At 52.7% G+C, this 14,370-nt stretch overlaps 2 protein-coding genes across 3 annotated transcripts in view; both read left to right on the top strand.

The window, feature by feature from the left end:
* The window catches only part of Spi1 (Spi-1 proto-oncogene), a 20,188-nt gene extending 16,175 nt beyond the window's left edge, over positions 1 to 4,013 (top strand). The window contains exons 3-5 of the mRNA XM_028778593.1: positions 1,247 to 1,434; positions 2,227 to 2,392; positions 3,328 to 4,013. Of these exons, the coding sequence (XP_028634426.1) occupies positions 1,247 to 1,434; positions 2,227 to 2,392; positions 3,328 to 3,647 (674 nt within the window). The 3' untranslated portion in view covers positions 3,648 to 4,013. The remainder of the gene's footprint in view (positions 1 to 1,246; positions 1,435 to 2,226; positions 2,393 to 3,327) is intronic.
* Positions 4,014 to 6,654: 2,641 nt separating this feature from the next.
* Positions 6,655 to 14,370, top strand: part of Mybpc3 (myosin binding protein C, cardiac) — a 16,364-nt gene continuing 8,648 nt past the window's right edge. The window contains exons 1-19 of one of the 2 annotated variants that reach the window (XM_028778542.1): positions 6,655 to 6,722; positions 7,614 to 7,880; positions 8,452 to 8,568; positions 8,649 to 8,750; positions 8,839 to 8,987; positions 9,294 to 9,411; positions 9,792 to 9,840; positions 9,997 to 10,026; positions 10,183 to 10,236; positions 10,583 to 10,585; positions 10,882 to 10,893; positions 11,084 to 11,247; positions 12,153 to 12,285; positions 12,553 to 12,555; positions 12,663 to 12,787; positions 12,866 to 12,971; positions 13,065 to 13,231; positions 13,526 to 13,691; positions 14,203 to 14,309. In XM_028778542.1, coding sequence (XP_028634375.1) covers positions 6,698 to 6,722; positions 7,614 to 7,880; positions 8,452 to 8,568; positions 8,649 to 8,750; positions 8,839 to 8,987; positions 9,294 to 9,411; positions 9,792 to 9,840; positions 9,997 to 10,026; positions 10,183 to 10,236; positions 10,583 to 10,585; positions 10,882 to 10,893; positions 11,084 to 11,247; positions 12,153 to 12,285; positions 12,553 to 12,555; positions 12,663 to 12,787; positions 12,866 to 12,971; positions 13,065 to 13,231; positions 13,526 to 13,691; positions 14,203 to 14,309 — 1,897 coding nt within the window. In that variant the 5' untranslated portion in view covers positions 6,655 to 6,697. The remainder of the gene's footprint in view (positions 6,723 to 7,613; positions 7,881 to 8,451; positions 8,569 to 8,648; positions 8,751 to 8,838; positions 8,988 to 9,293; positions 9,412 to 9,791; positions 9,841 to 9,996; positions 10,027 to 10,182; positions 10,237 to 10,582; positions 10,586 to 10,881; positions 10,894 to 11,083; positions 11,248 to 12,152; positions 12,286 to 12,552; positions 12,556 to 12,662; positions 12,788 to 12,865; positions 12,972 to 13,064; positions 13,232 to 13,525; positions 13,692 to 14,202; positions 14,310 to 14,370) is intronic. The other variant, XM_028778543.1, reaches the window with a different exon arrangement.

Genomic DNA, 14,370 nt, shown 5'->3' with positions numbered 1-14,370 from the left:
TCTCTCTCTCTCTCTCTCTCTCTCTCTCTCTCTCTCTCTCTCTCTCTCTCTCATTTAATTATTTATTTTATATATATGAGAGCACTGTAGCTCTCTTCAGACACACCAGAAGAGGGCATCAGTTCCTATTACAGATGGTTGTGAGCCACTATGTGGTTGCTGGGAATTGAACTCAGGACTCTGGAAGAGCAGTCGGTGCTCTTAACCACTAAGCCATCTCTCCAGCCTAGGAATCACTCTCTTTCATTTTCATTTTTTTTCTTCTTCTTAAATTTATTTATTTATTTATTTATTTATTTATTTATTTATTTATTTATATATGCGTGTATGTGCTTGTGTGTGACAGCATGCTGAACTCAGGTCGTCAGGCTTAGTGGTGAGAGCTTTTACCAGCTGAGCCATCCCTAGCTCCGCGCCATACTTTCTTTTGGACCCCAAATTATGCCCAAAAGTCCCTCAAAAGGCAGCAACTTTTGTTCCTGGAAAAAGTGCAGGGAGAAACCACATCACAGATCTTCCCAGGGCTATGTGGCTGCTTCCTGGAGTTGGGTCCACCCTTCCACAGACACCAGACACCCACGGGGGCTTTCTGGGGAAATCTCTTTCCTTCAGCCTCCTGGGAACCTGGGTGTGGCTGCCCCTGCCCATGGTTTTACAGAAGCAGTGCTATAGGTTTGGACAAATTCTGGTTTGTGAGAAATGTCAACCCCATGACTTTGCAATCATACCCTGATCATGTGACAAGGACCCATGCTTGTGACTTTAGGTAGTCAGAAGCCTGTGGAAGGTCACAGAAGCAGGAAAAGCAATCAGTTTTCCATGGCCTGTTGTGAGTCTAGAATGTGAGCTTATGTGTGTTCTCCTAATGGCAATTCTACCTAGTTTGTAGGTGGGTCTGCTGAGGCCAGAGAGGCCTAGACCTGTGCTGAGGTCACACAGCCAATAAATGGCAAAGCCAGGATTCAGATTAGGACTCAGAAGCCTGTGTCTCTGGGCCCAGTCAGGAAGCAGAATCTAGGATGATTACTGATAACAGCTCCAGGCATGACTGTTGTTAGGGGCTTTTATATAGGCATGTCAGGAAACCCCTCTAAGCCTCAGAGTCCTTTCTATAAAGCAGCAGTGGAGTAAGTGGACATCACAGGAGATGACTAATGTCCCAGCCTGAATGACTATTTTGTGATATTGTATCCTCTCCCTGCCCTGGCACCATGGCTCATGCCCTCCTCCCTGGGTTTCTCCACAGATCATTACTGGGATTTCTCTGCACACCATGTACACAATGAGTTTGAGACTTTCCCTGACAACCACTTCACGGAGCTGCAGAGCGTGCAGCCCCCGCAGTTACAGCAGCTCTACCGTCACATGGAGCTGGAGCAGTTGCACGTCCTCGATACCCCCGTGGCACCACCCCATGCCGGCCTCAATCACCAGGTGCGTGCTGCTGGCTGTCCTCCATCCCCGTCCCCCAGACCTCCAGGCCTGTGGTGAGGCATGGAACCTTCACAGGAAGCTGACATAGGCTCTTACTCAACGTGGCTTCCTGCTCTACAGGGCCAACGGCAGCTGGTACACTAACGGCTGTGCTGACCTCACGCCTGACCTTAGGAACCCACACCTTTATCTCACAGAGGCTGGACAGACCCCATATGATCCACTAGCCCTCAGCCATCTTCTCCCACCCCATTCCTGTTTGTGGCCCCCAGGGTCCCACTGACTACAGCCCCCCTTTACTGTCTCTTCACATGCCCAGAATCTGAGTCACTAAATGCTAGCCTCTACTGACTCCCTGGCTCTCTACTGATCTTCATTGCTGACCGTTATCTGCTCCAGGGACCCTAACTCCAACCATTGATCTTTGCGATCGCTCACTGGCCTCTGCTGCTCTTTCATTGGCTCATCTCCCCCTTATTAAGGCTCACTCACTTCCGTAGTAAGCCCCAGCTCATTGCTCCCCAGAACCTCCCCTCTATCCCGAGTCCACTCCCAGGCCACACGACCCCTTTGCATGCATGAAGGTAAAGCATACCTTCATCTGCCCTAAACCGGAGGCCACAGTGGGAAGGTAGACTCAATCACTAGCAACTCACTGTACCGTGACCTGCACTCCTGAGTCTTGGTCCAGACTGGCCCCTAGTTTTCCCTTCTCAGTCCTCATGCCTGCTGACCCCTCCTATAGCCCTGGGCTACCCCTTATTGACTTCACACCCTTCCTTTCCTTTGCAGGTTTCCTACATGCCCCGGATGTGCTTCCCTTATCCACCCTCGTCCCCAGCCCACCAGCAGAGCTCAGATGAGGAGGAGGGTGAGAGGCAGAGTCCTCCACTAGAGGTGTCTGATGGAGAAGCTGATGGCTTGGAGCCTGGGCCAGGCCTTCTGCACGGGGAGACAGGTAGGGTCCAGGCCCAGGGCCAGCTGCATTTACATTTATGGACCTTGCATATTCCTAGCCGAGGCCAACTGACCTAGCAGCTTTGTTCCAGAAGTGTGTGTGTGTGTGTGTGTGGTGTGTACCCGCGTGCACCTGCATGTTTGTGGATGCTGCTCTACCTGTACAGGTCTCTAAGTCTGTTTGTGTTGTGAGTGAAGGGTATCTCTTCAAAGTGCGTGAGGGTCTGTGTGTGTGCATCAGAATTGTGTGAGTGTGTGAATGGGAGACTCTATGTGTATATGCAAAGGCCTGAGTGTGTACAGCACTGTGAGTGTAGGGCTTGTAAGCATGTAAGGGCCTGTGAGCATATGAGGTCATATATGTGAGTACTTGTGAATGTAAAAGGCCTATGAGTGTGTGAGGGCCTGTGGGTGTGTGTAACATCCTGTGAGTGTGTGTGTGTCTATGAGTGCGTGTGGGCCTATGAGTGTGTAAGATCATGTGTGTGAGCACCCATGAGTGTGTGGGGGCCTATGAGTGTGTAAGGTCATGTGTGTAATTGTGAGTGTGTGAGGTCATGTGTGTGAGTACCTGTGAGTGTGTGTGGGCCTATGAGTGTGTAAGGTCATGTGTGTGAGTACCTGTGAGTGTGCGTGGGCCCATGAGTGTGTGAGGGCCTGTGAGTGTGTTAGGTCTTGTGTATGAGTGCCTGCATGTGAAAGCCTGTGAGAGGACCTGTAGATAGGCATGTAGCTATGTGAGAGCGGATATGGATATATGTATGGATACATGTAACATGTAGGTATGAGGACTTGTATACATACAAGGGTGTGCACATGAGTGGGAGTGGTCACGTATGTGCTTGTACCTACCATGGCCGGGAGGAGCTGTTGGGAGGGTCCCCGCAAAGTCCTTGCATCCTGTCCACACCCCACTTGGTTGCCGATCTCCCACAGGCAGCAAGAAGAAGATTCGCCTGTACCAGTTCCTGCTGGACCTGTTGCGCAGCGGCGACATGAAGGACAGCATCTGGTGGGTGGACAAGGACAAAGGTACCTTCCAGTTCTCGTCCAAGCACAAGGAGGCGCTGGCGCACCGCTGGGGCATCCAGAAGGGCAACCGCAAGAAGATGACCTACCAGAAGATGGCGCGCGCGCTGCGCAACTACGGCAAGACGGGCGAGGTGAAGAAAGTCAAGAAGAAGCTCACCTACCAGTTCAGCGGCGAGGTGCTGGGCCGCGGGGGCCTGGCCGAGCGGCGCCTCCCGCCCCACTGATCACCCGCAGAGCCCGCCAGGCTCCCGGCCCCCGCCGGCCATAGCATTAACCTGTCGCCCGGCCCGGACACAGGGAGGACATTCCCAGGGCCGAGGCAGGACTGGGGGCCCGGCCTCGCCCTCCCATGCCCGGGCTGGCCCGCCCCGCCCGCTTCGCCTCCCACCAGGACTCTTGCCCGGTCCAAGGGCCGCCTGGACCTCGGACTTCACCCGAGGGTCAGCCTGGCTTAGTGGCCACGGTGCTTGGGAGTCTGGCGTTGGCACCTTTTTGTATATTGAATGCTTTTTTGAAAGCTCTTCCTTTTCCCACCTCTCCCACCCTTTAGCCTCTGAAGACAAGTAAACTTATTGTCAGCTATTCTCCCAGCGAAGAGTCTCATTCAAGAGTTTGTGTGTGTCAGGTCCAGGGGGCACCCCGTATGCATTAATGTCTTTCTTATTTGTCCAGCGAACATGTTTCCAAAGCTGGACCCTAAGGACATAGGGACCATGGACACACAGTGTTGTTGTTTCTAGTGAAACAAGTCTTGGGTTGATATCAGGGTGTAGGGCTCATACTGAAAGGCCCTCGGGGCCAGGAAGGCTTAAGTCTCAGTGAAGCTGGAACTCATAATCTTCTGAGTTAGACATGATCCAATGGTGATGGTGGTGATGGCCATAGCAATAAGCACAGGAATTCTGATCATTTAGCATCTTTGAGATGAGGAGCCTAACACCTCCCCATTTTATAGAATGGGAAACTGAAGCTCATAGTAGTTAAATAATTGGTTCAGTGTCGCACAGCTGGGCCCACTCCAGGCCTGTCTATCACGTCAGGGCCGGGTAGAAGCTCCACTTATCTGAAAGAGGAAACGCTTCTGCAGAAGTTAAGTCCAAAGCTCCAGGCGCCACACAGCATTCTGGATGGTTTGATTGTGAGCCTCGCCTTTGCCGACTGCACCTCTCTCTAGCCTGGTCACAAAGCATTCTTAACGGAGACTCCACAGGCACAGCCTTCCCTTCAAAGCACTTTGCTCCTAGGGTCCACAGACAAGGGACGTCTGTAAACATCTTGCTTTATCCAGGTGGTGTAGACAGAATGTAGCAGACAGGAGTGAGGACGTTTCCCAATGTCTGCACACCTCAGGAAACACAAACTCTAGGGATGTCACTGTATGGGAAAGACCCCTGCACACCTCCTGGACATGTGGGTCCGTCATAGCCCACGCTGATGTTCCCTGGTCAGATTTCTGAGTCTCAGGAAAAGGCTATGGGTTATGAGCTGATGACAGCTTGGTGGTAGAGCAGCAGTTTTTAAAAAATATTTTTATTACGTTTTTAATATTATTTATTTTTATTTATATGAGTACACTGTAGCTGTCTTCAGACACACACCAGAAGAGGGCATCAGATTCCATTACAGATGGTTGTGAGCCACCGTGTGGTTGCTGGGAATTGAACTCAGGACCTCTGGAAGAACAGCTGGTGCTCTTAACTGCTGAGCCATCTCTCCAGCCCTTTTTATTATGTTTTAATTAATTTATTTCTGTGTGTATGTGAGTGTGTGTATATATGCCACAGCATATATGTGGAGGTCAGAGACAGCTTGCAGGAGTCAGTTCTCTCCTTCCGCCAATGGACCCCAGGGGGTGAACTCAGGTCGTCAGGCTTGTCAACAGACACCTTTACCAACCTGAGCTGTTTTGTTTTTTTTTGGGGGGGGGCTTTTAAGCACCAGTTATTTAAACATTAAAAAAAATGTTTTGGGGCTGGAGAGATGGCTCAGCCGTAAAAGGCTAGGCTCACAACCAAAAATATAAAAAAAAAAAAATGTTTTGTCTGTGTGTATGTATGTATGTGTGCCATGTGTGTGCCTGGTGCCTGCAGGTCCCCTGGAGCTGGAGTTACAGTTGGTTATGAGGCACCATGTGGGTGCTTGGAATGGAAACTGTGTTCTCTGCAAGAACAAGTGCTTTTAACGACTGAGCCATCGCTCCAGCCCCACCAGTGCTCTGGAAGACTCAAAGATAAGCAGAGTGGGGCATGCCTAGAATAGCAGCACTTAGGTTGAAGCAGGAGGATTGTCATAGGTTTGAGCCCAACCTGGATTACTAGTAATAGCTTACACACACACACACACACACGACGTAGAAGCAGGTGATGTGACTTTAAAGTAACTAAAATTGGGTAGAAATCGTAGCTGATACGTTTCTGTTTGAAGGAGAAATGCTTATATATGGACTGCGTCCATTCTGGTGATAAGCTATCTATTCTACTAGTATTGCCTGATAGGATTCCCATAATTTATTTTCCCCTTGTAACAACTGATGAACCTGATACAATTGAGGGTCCAGTCACCGAACAAGAACAGTAGGCGTGAGGCGGGAGCTGAGGGGATTCAGAATACTCTGCATTCATCTTTTTTCGTCTTCGTGACTTCAGTCATAGCTAGTTCTGCTCCTGTCCTCTGGGGTACATTTAGAGATTTGTTCCCGTGCCCTCACCTTCAGGCTCGCCTAGCTCATCCCTTAGTGGGACGCTACCTCCCAGCATCATTCCCTCCTGCCTAGCCCTAGATCAGGCCCACCCAGGATCCCCTGGTCCAAGGCCAGCCCCTGCCCCTTGTGGTGCAGTAATGGGTGTCAAAGCTCTGCTAAGCAAAAGAACAATAGCAGCTAGCCCTGGACACCTTCACCCCCACCACATGTGTCCCTGATCCTTTCTTTAGCTGTGGGTGTCACAGGCCAAGAGTACCTCAACAGTGTAGTTTTCTGCTGGATGGATACACAGACAAAGGTCGGGCTACCCCGGGGTCCGTAGAGGATTGGAAGGGCGGAAACTATCCAGTCCTGCTGGGGGAGGGGGAGGAGAAGCCAGAGGACCAAGCGGCCCTATCTTCTCCATGAAGATAGCTCAGCTGGATGGAATTTGTCTATATTTAGCAGGTGGCTAGCAGGAGGCTGATAAGGAGGGCTGGGGCGGGGGTAGTCCTCATAACTAGTGAGAACACAGGACACTGTTCAGTCCCTCCTTGGGTGGCCTGCTTGGTGCCTGGTGTGACTGTTCTCAAGATGCCTGAGCCAGGGAAGAAACCAGGTAGCTCCACGTAAGAGGTTGGGGTCTGGACCTGGGCAGTGGTGTTTCCAGTTTGCGGGCAGGGTTAGGAACTGGTGTAGGATGAAGTCTGTGGGTTCTCTGGGCTTTGCCTAATTCTCTGTTTCTTTTCCCGTTCCTCTAATGAGATTGGGGGTATACTCGGTGTTAGGGCCACTGAGAGATGACTTCATTAAGTTAGGAAGAATCCAGGGTCAACATCCCATTCTATCTGGACCTATATTTTCTTCTTCAGCCAGGGTCCTCGATTCAAGGAGCTCAAATTTAGGCTGCAGTGGAGCCAGCCCCCTGAGTCCCTGAACGTCTTCTGGTCTCAATTTCTCAGTGTAATGAGTATGTAGGGTAGTGACCCTTTCCAGCTCTGAGTGTCTGCCCCATGAGCCGGGCAAGCAAAGGACAGAGAAACTGTAGCCAAAGGCCTAGACCAGGCCTTTACCCTTGCAGAGGTCATGGGGGCAGGGATCCAGTCCCCGGCCCCCAGCCCCCTGCTGCTCCCGGCTAGCGTTATCTCAGGTGTTCATTCTTAGTCTGAAGGCCTCAGAGAACAAATTTAGCCATATTCCAAGTAGGCAGAGTGCTGGGGCCCTTGCCAAGGGTCCGGCAATGGGAGGGGAGGCTGGGCCGACCGCTGGTGTTCCCAGGCAGCAGGGTAGGAACGTCTTCGATGGTGGTGGGGACAACAGCCTGTGCTCTTTCATCCATCACTTAACCTGCCATCACTTGAGAAATAAATATGGCTGCACCTACCCCATAGACCTGTTGGAGCATTAAACAAGAGGCTTGGAATGTGCTTACCACAGACTTCTTGAAGAAGGGTGTCAGGGATGGGATACCAGGGATCCTAGCTCCTGCAACTTCCATCTGGCTCTTCAGTGTCAGCCTTCAACAAGAAGCCAAGGTCAGCGGAGGTGACCGCAGGCAGTGCTGCTGTGTTTGAGGCAGAGACTGAGCGCTCAGGAGTGAAGGTGCGGTGGCAGCGGGATGGCAGTGACATTGCCCCCAGTGACAAGTATGGTTTGGCAGCTGAGGGCAAGCGACACACGCTGACGGTGCAGGATGTGGGCCCTGCCGACCAGGGTTCCTACGCAGTCATTGCAGGCTCCTCAAAGGTCAAGTTTGACCTCAAGGTCACAGAGCCAGGTAAGAGCTTGCTCACCTCTCCCCAGGGCCCGACCTGAACAGGGAATAGACTCTAGGCACTGGCCTTTGCCCTGGCAATGCTGTAAGCCAGAAATGCCTGTTCCCCACTTCTGCACCAAGATCTCTCTAAGCATTAGTTGTGGCGGCATCTCTTTCTGCATCGTGAAGGTGGGAAGCCGTGAGTGGTGTTGCAGGAAGTGTCCTCTCCCATTGCAGACCCGGAGCCTGGTCACACCCAGATGAGGACTTGGCTAGCTATGTGTGTTGGGGAAATCCTGAGAGCTTGGTGGTGGTGGTGGTGGTGCTGGGGGTGCTGGGCCACGGCCATAGCCTGGAAAGGGACAGCAGATGGATTGTGAAGCTGTTCAAAGCAGAAATCTGGACATGGGACAGGTGGACAGTGTGGGCTAGGGGAGGAGAAGCTAGCTGGCTCCTCTTCTTGGAGCGAGGCCAGTGGCTGAAAGAGCCTGGGATACTGCTGTGTACAAGTGGGATGCATCTTAGGTGGGACATAGGTCTGATGTCCGAGAGGGGGGCTCTGATTAGAAACTGGTCCATGATCCCACTTCAGCCCCTCCAGAGAAGGCAGAATCTGCAGTTGCTCCAACCTCTTTGGAGGCTCCAGAAGCCCCCAAAGAAGCCCCTGTTCCAGTCACTGAGTTGGAAGAAAGTGTCTCAAGTCCTGAAGGTAAAGGGGGCTGGACAACGAGGGACAGGCCAATGGATGGAGAATGTCCCAGGACAGACCTCAAAAGTCCTCTTTCTTAGGGTTAATAACCCAGGATGGCTCAGGCACAGGGCATCAGGGAGCCTCTGACGACCCTATTGGCCTCTTTCTGATGCGACCACAGGATGGTGAGGTGACTGTGGGTAAGTGGGGGCTTCTGTGCTCATACTCAGGGGAGGGGGAATGAAGCCCCAGAGCACCAAGGTCAGAGAAGTCACCTTTCTCTTGCAGGTGGCAGCATTGTCTTCTCAGCCCGAGTAGCTGGGGCCAGCCTCCTGAAACCGCCTGTGGTCAAGTGGTTCAAGGGCAAGTGGGTGGACCTGAGCAGCAAGGTGGGCCAGCACCTGCAGCTGCATGACAGCTACGACAGAGCCAGCAAGGTGGGACACCTGGTCAGGGGGACGGGGAACAGGAGGCTAGAAGACTGGGAAGCAGGGCAGAGCTGCAATGCTCAACCCAGTCAGCTGCACACTGCACGAGACAGCTCCTAAGAGTAGCCATCTGCTTGGAATTTTATCATGGTCATGTGCCAGCAAGAGCCCGTCATGGGTCTGGAAAGGTGGATCCTTTCTGTAAATTATACAAAAGCTCTGTATGTGTTAGCCCTGAGAAGTGAGGTCGGCAGGCTTTGCCATGCCCATTCTCTTTAGGAATACCCCAGACTTCCTTCATCCCCCTGCCCACAGGTATACTTGTTTGAGTTGCACATCACAGATGCTCAGGCCACTTCCGCTGGGGGATACCGCTGTGAGGTGTCTACCAAGGACAAATTTGACAGCTGCAACTTCAACCTCACTGTCCATGGTGAGGGAGGCCCTGGGGTCTCATCTGGTCTTGTGGTCTTCATGGGTCCTGTTTCCTTAGCCTTGTTTCTATCTCCCAACTAAAGAGGGTTGACTAGCTGTGGCCAGATGCCAGGGCTGATCACCCGAGGTGTGAAAGAAATCCATGCTTTCAGGAGAAGCGTAGGAGCAAGTTGAGGGTGGGATGTTGTTTCTGTGTCCCTGCCTGACACAGTTTGAATGCGAACTGGGAGGTGAGTGGGAAGCAGCCCACTGTAGAGACTAGGATGAGAAACTGCCCCACCTCTCTAAACACGAACCCTGGGAGAGGCTGAGAAGATGGAATCTTGTGTCCCCACATCCTGAGGTCACCCCTCATCACTTCATTCTCTCTGTACACAGAGGCCATTGGTTCTGGAGACCTGGACCTTAGATCAGCTTTCCGACGCACGTGAGTGGCTCTCTTTCCTCAGGAATGGAGGGAGGCCGGTGTGAGCGGCTGAGGCCCCTTGAAGTTTTAGATAGCCGCACATGGGGGTCCAAGCTGAAGTCTGTAAGGGGCAAGGGCGAGCTCCTGGGTCACTGAGAAGCTGTCTAACTCCCACAGGAGCCTGGCGGGAGCAGGTCGGAGAACCAGGTACCCTTCCTGTCCTCCATCTATTCTGCCACAGACTTGGGGTGTGTCAGAGATGGGTGGGAGCCCCACCTGGCTGTGTCCCTTCCTCCCACTCCACTCCATCACCTAAGCTTCTGCTAGCTCTTCAGTGAAGCCCCATGGGGTCTCTCTCCGCAGTGACAGCCATGAAGATGCTGGGACTCTGGACTTTAGTTCTCTGCTGAAGAAGAGGTGAGTCCTTGGGTCACATCTTCCAGAGCAGGGAGTAAGACATGACATTGAGGTTTCCAAGCTGTGTGGCCCTAAACAAAATGAAGCACCTCTCTGAGCTGGTTTCCTTATCAAGTGGGATGACCCCAGTGTGGTCAAGAGTTATAACCATCCTCAGTGTACCCCTCAAAACTCCATATTGAATCTACAGTAGACCATTTCCATAGATTCTGAAGAAGTAGGAAGAGGGTCCCCAAAGCTGTAGCAATAAGGACCTAGCCCAGCCCTGACTTCATTTATTTTTCTGTCCTTTCTTTCCCTCTCTCCCCATCTTCCCTCCTTGGCTACTGCTGCTGCTCCTGCCCAGAGAGTAAGGAATGGGGTTGGGAGGCTCTGGGTCTTGCAAAAGGATGTTAGCTTTGGGGATGTGTGCCCTTTCTGCTGGGGTTCAGTGAAACTCACACACGCCAGGATGACATTCTTGGGGCTTGAAGTGGCCCTGATACTCTGTCTGGTATTAAGAAGAATGAGACGCCTGACCTGAAAAGTAGGGGCACCATATGGGGAAGAGGGAGCAAGTGAAGGCCCTGGGAAGGGTCCCAGTCTTGGCAGGGAGGTGTCCAGACTTCTAATGTGTCCCTGTCCTTTTTTCCTCATCTGGAGCAGCAGTTTCCGGAGGTGAGTGCCCAGTGACCTCAGAGTCCTCCTCACACCCTCAGCCCAGAGCCCTCCCTAGTTCAACTCCTAAGACTGCTAGACTGGGAGGGAGGGAGGGAGGGGAGGGGAGGGGCAGAGCCAGGCCTCATGTGTGTCGAGGAAGGGACAAGGAGGGGCCTCCTTGAGCTTCCCAGTGGGCTGTGGGACACAGGGACTCAAAGCTGGAGGCACCTGCTGAAGAAGACGTGTGGGAGATCCTGAGACAGGCGCCACCGTCAGAATATGAGCGCATCGCCTTCCAGCACGGAGTCACAGACCTTCGAGGCATGCTGAAGAGGCTCAAGGGCATGAAGCACGATGAAAAGAAGAGCACAGGTTAGCCCTTCCCACACAAGGGAAAGGAGAAGGCACCAGCTAGCTCCCAACAAAGGAGCCGGGCTGGAGCGCACCACAGAAAAACCTGTCTGTGGACAGAGGGAGCCTTTGGGGGCAAGACAAGGAGCAGCGGTAGTAAAACGAACAATTAAAAAAGAAAAAGTTCAGCAAGGCACTGCATGTTTTACATAATTGCCTAGTTAGTTCTCCCAACAGCACTGCTAAACATGGAGTAGTACCAGCTCACTTTTACAAGTGAGGAGACAGAGGCACAGAGACCTAAGGAACTAGCTCAAAGCCCCACAGCTGTCTCCGGGCCCAGCCTGAGTATTTGTGGACTCTTGCACAGTTCTTCAGCTGCAGAGCTGTTTGTTTGTTTGTTTTTCCTAACATGGCTGCAAGGGGAGGCATTGTTGTGAGGTGGGCCTGGGCTCTAGACTTGTGAGTGGGGTTCGTGGCCTTGAGTCACCCACCTAAGCCCTGTTCTATCTCTACACCATGAGACCCATGACAATGGCCTTGAGAACTGGGCAGTACAGCACTAAGGGAGGGGAAGCTGGCAGGGATGCTAACAGCGAGGCTCTTGGCCTTACCAAGAGGAAGAGAAGGGCATTGCTACATTCCTAGTTGTCATGACAAGCTTCTGTCAGGCTGGGTGCCTCTAACCCTGCCCGAGAGCTCAGCAGTTAGAAAGAACCTCAGGGAAGACAAAGCAGAGACAGACAAACAGAAGGATAGTCACAGGACAGAGATGAGGAGACAAGATCATTACGGAAACCCAGAGGGTGTGTCGGGGATACTCAGCAGGGGGAGGAAGAGGCAGGCGTCTGCCCTAGCTGCCGTGGCTGTGCTTGGGGTAGGGTGTGGGCATTGAGGGTGACTGGGCTGAGTCGTGGGGTTTTTAGCCTTTCAGAAGAAGCTGGAGCCTGCCTACCAGGTAAACAAGGGCCACAAGATCCGGCTTACTGTGGAGCTGGCTGATCCGGACGCTGAAGTCAAATGGCTTAAGAATGGGCAGGAGATCCAGATGAGTGGCAGGTGTGGTGGAGGGGGGGGCGGGGTCCTGGGTCCCGGGTCCTGAGGTGAGGGGAGAGCTGTACTACCCTGTATTTTTCTGTGAGATCTCTCGGACTCTGGCCCCTGGTCCCCATTTTTGTATCTTCCCCCACCTTTGGAATCTAACTCCAGGTTATTTGACCTAACCCATCTCTCTCTCTCTCTCTCTCTCTCTCTCTCTCTCTCTCTCTCTCTCTCCTTTCTTCTCTACATATATATATCACTGCAATGGCCCCTTCTCTTTCGTAGCAAGTAAGTCTCCTCCTTGACAGCTTAAAGCAGGCACGGGGTTTGTGAAAGGCACCAAGCCCAGGAGGGGCATCCATGGCCCTCCTGATATGCTGCTGTGCCCTGCCCAGGTACATCTTCGAGTCCATCGGTGCCAAGCGCACTCTGACCATCAGCCAGTGCTCACTGGCTGACGATGCAGCCTACCAGTGTGTGGTGGGGGGTGAGAAATGCAGCACGGAGCTCTTTGTCAAAGGTGGGCCTGGGACCAGGGAACCCTGGGAGGAAAACAGACTACAGGGGACCAGCCCTCATGTTGTTCCTCCCTGGACAGAGCCCCCGGTGCTGATCACCCGGTCCCTGGAAGATCAGCTGGTGATGGTGGGTCAGCGGGTGGAGTTTGAGTGTGAGGTCTCAGAAGAAGGAGCCCAAGTCAAATGGTGAGTGCGGGAATGTGGGAGTGTGGGGGAGTGGGATGGGGCTGGAGGATGGGGACATCTGCCCAGAGGAGACATTGTCCCATGTCGGGCCAGGCTGAAGGATGGGATTGAGCTGACTCGTGAGGAGACCTTCAAATACCGGTTCAAGAAAGATGGGCGGAAACACCATCTGATCATCAATGAAGCGACTCTGGAGGATGCGGGACACTATGCAGTGCGCACAAGTGGGGGCCAGGCACTGGCTGAGCTTATTGTGCAAGGTGAGCCCCGAGCCCAAGCCTGGCTGGCCACATGAAAGGAGCAGGCTTTGGGCTAGTGTGTGCTACCCTGACCTCGTCTCCCTGTCTTTAAGATAGGTGTGCTCAAGTGTGCCCTGCAGAGAGTGTTAGGAGGGTCACGTGGGCCTGGTCAGTGTCACCCCTGAACCTGAGTTTCCTTGTCTAACTATACTATCAGGACACACGTGTGTCACGCAACTGCATATAGCTAACCTGCATACCATTGCCTGCAAGCCCACATTCCTTCTGAGCTCACAGGCTCTGTCCATCCCTCAGAGAAGAAGCTGGAGGTATACCAGAGCATCGCAGACCTGGCGGTGGGAGCCAAGGACCAGGCTGTATTTAAGTGTGAGGTCTCGGATGAGAATGTTCGAGGCGTGTGGCTGAAGAACGGGAAGGAACTGGTGCCTGACAACCGCATAAAGGTGTCCCATATAGGCCGGTGAGTGAAAAAGAGGCAGGTTACAGAGGGAGGCCAGACAACTCATGATGGGGAGAGAGAAAAAGAGAGGAAGAGAAACTTACAGAGGACAGACATGGGAGGGAATCACACGAGAGAGTCGCCTAAGACAGAAGGAAGAGATACAGAGGCAAAGAGTTTGGGAGACACTCAGGGCGGGGTGCCCTGCCATTCCCCAAACTATGATCAGTGGCAGTAGGCCACTGAGGAGGTGGCACCAGCTCATCTCAGAGCCTCTGGACTCCAGTTCACAGAGATCACCCAGATCAGTGTTTGCCTGTCTCCAAGGGGTTGCCCCTGTACAGACATCACGTCTGCACTGCTGACCTCAGAAAACACATGAGGAAGCTGGAAAACACAAAATTAGATAAAGAACCCACGTCTTAAAATATCAGAACAGTAAGGAGCTAGGGTGAGGTACAGTCCCCTGGAGTTGGAGGTGTATAGAGAGGAAGAGGCCAGGATTGTGAGCTGAGGTACCACTGCCCCTCAGGGTCCACAAACTGACCATCGATGATGTCACGCCTGCCGATGAGGCTGACTACAGCTTTGTGCCGGAAGGGTTTGCCTGCAACCTATCTGCCAAGCTCCACTTCATGGGTGAGCTAGCACTCGTGTGTGTGTGTGTGTGTGTGTGTGTGTGTGTGTGTGTGTGTGTGTG

Source organism: Grammomys surdaster, unplaced genomic scaffold (genome assembly GCF_004785775.1).
Source record: "Grammomys surdaster isolate TR1022 unplaced genomic scaffold, NIH_TR_1.0 338, whole genome shotgun sequence".
In the NCBI taxonomy this organism is placed as follows: domain Eukaryota; kingdom Metazoa; phylum Chordata; class Mammalia; order Rodentia; family Muridae; genus Grammomys; species Grammomys surdaster.
Note: the sequence above shows the minus strand (reverse complement) of the source record. Positions and strands in the feature narration are given on the sequence as shown.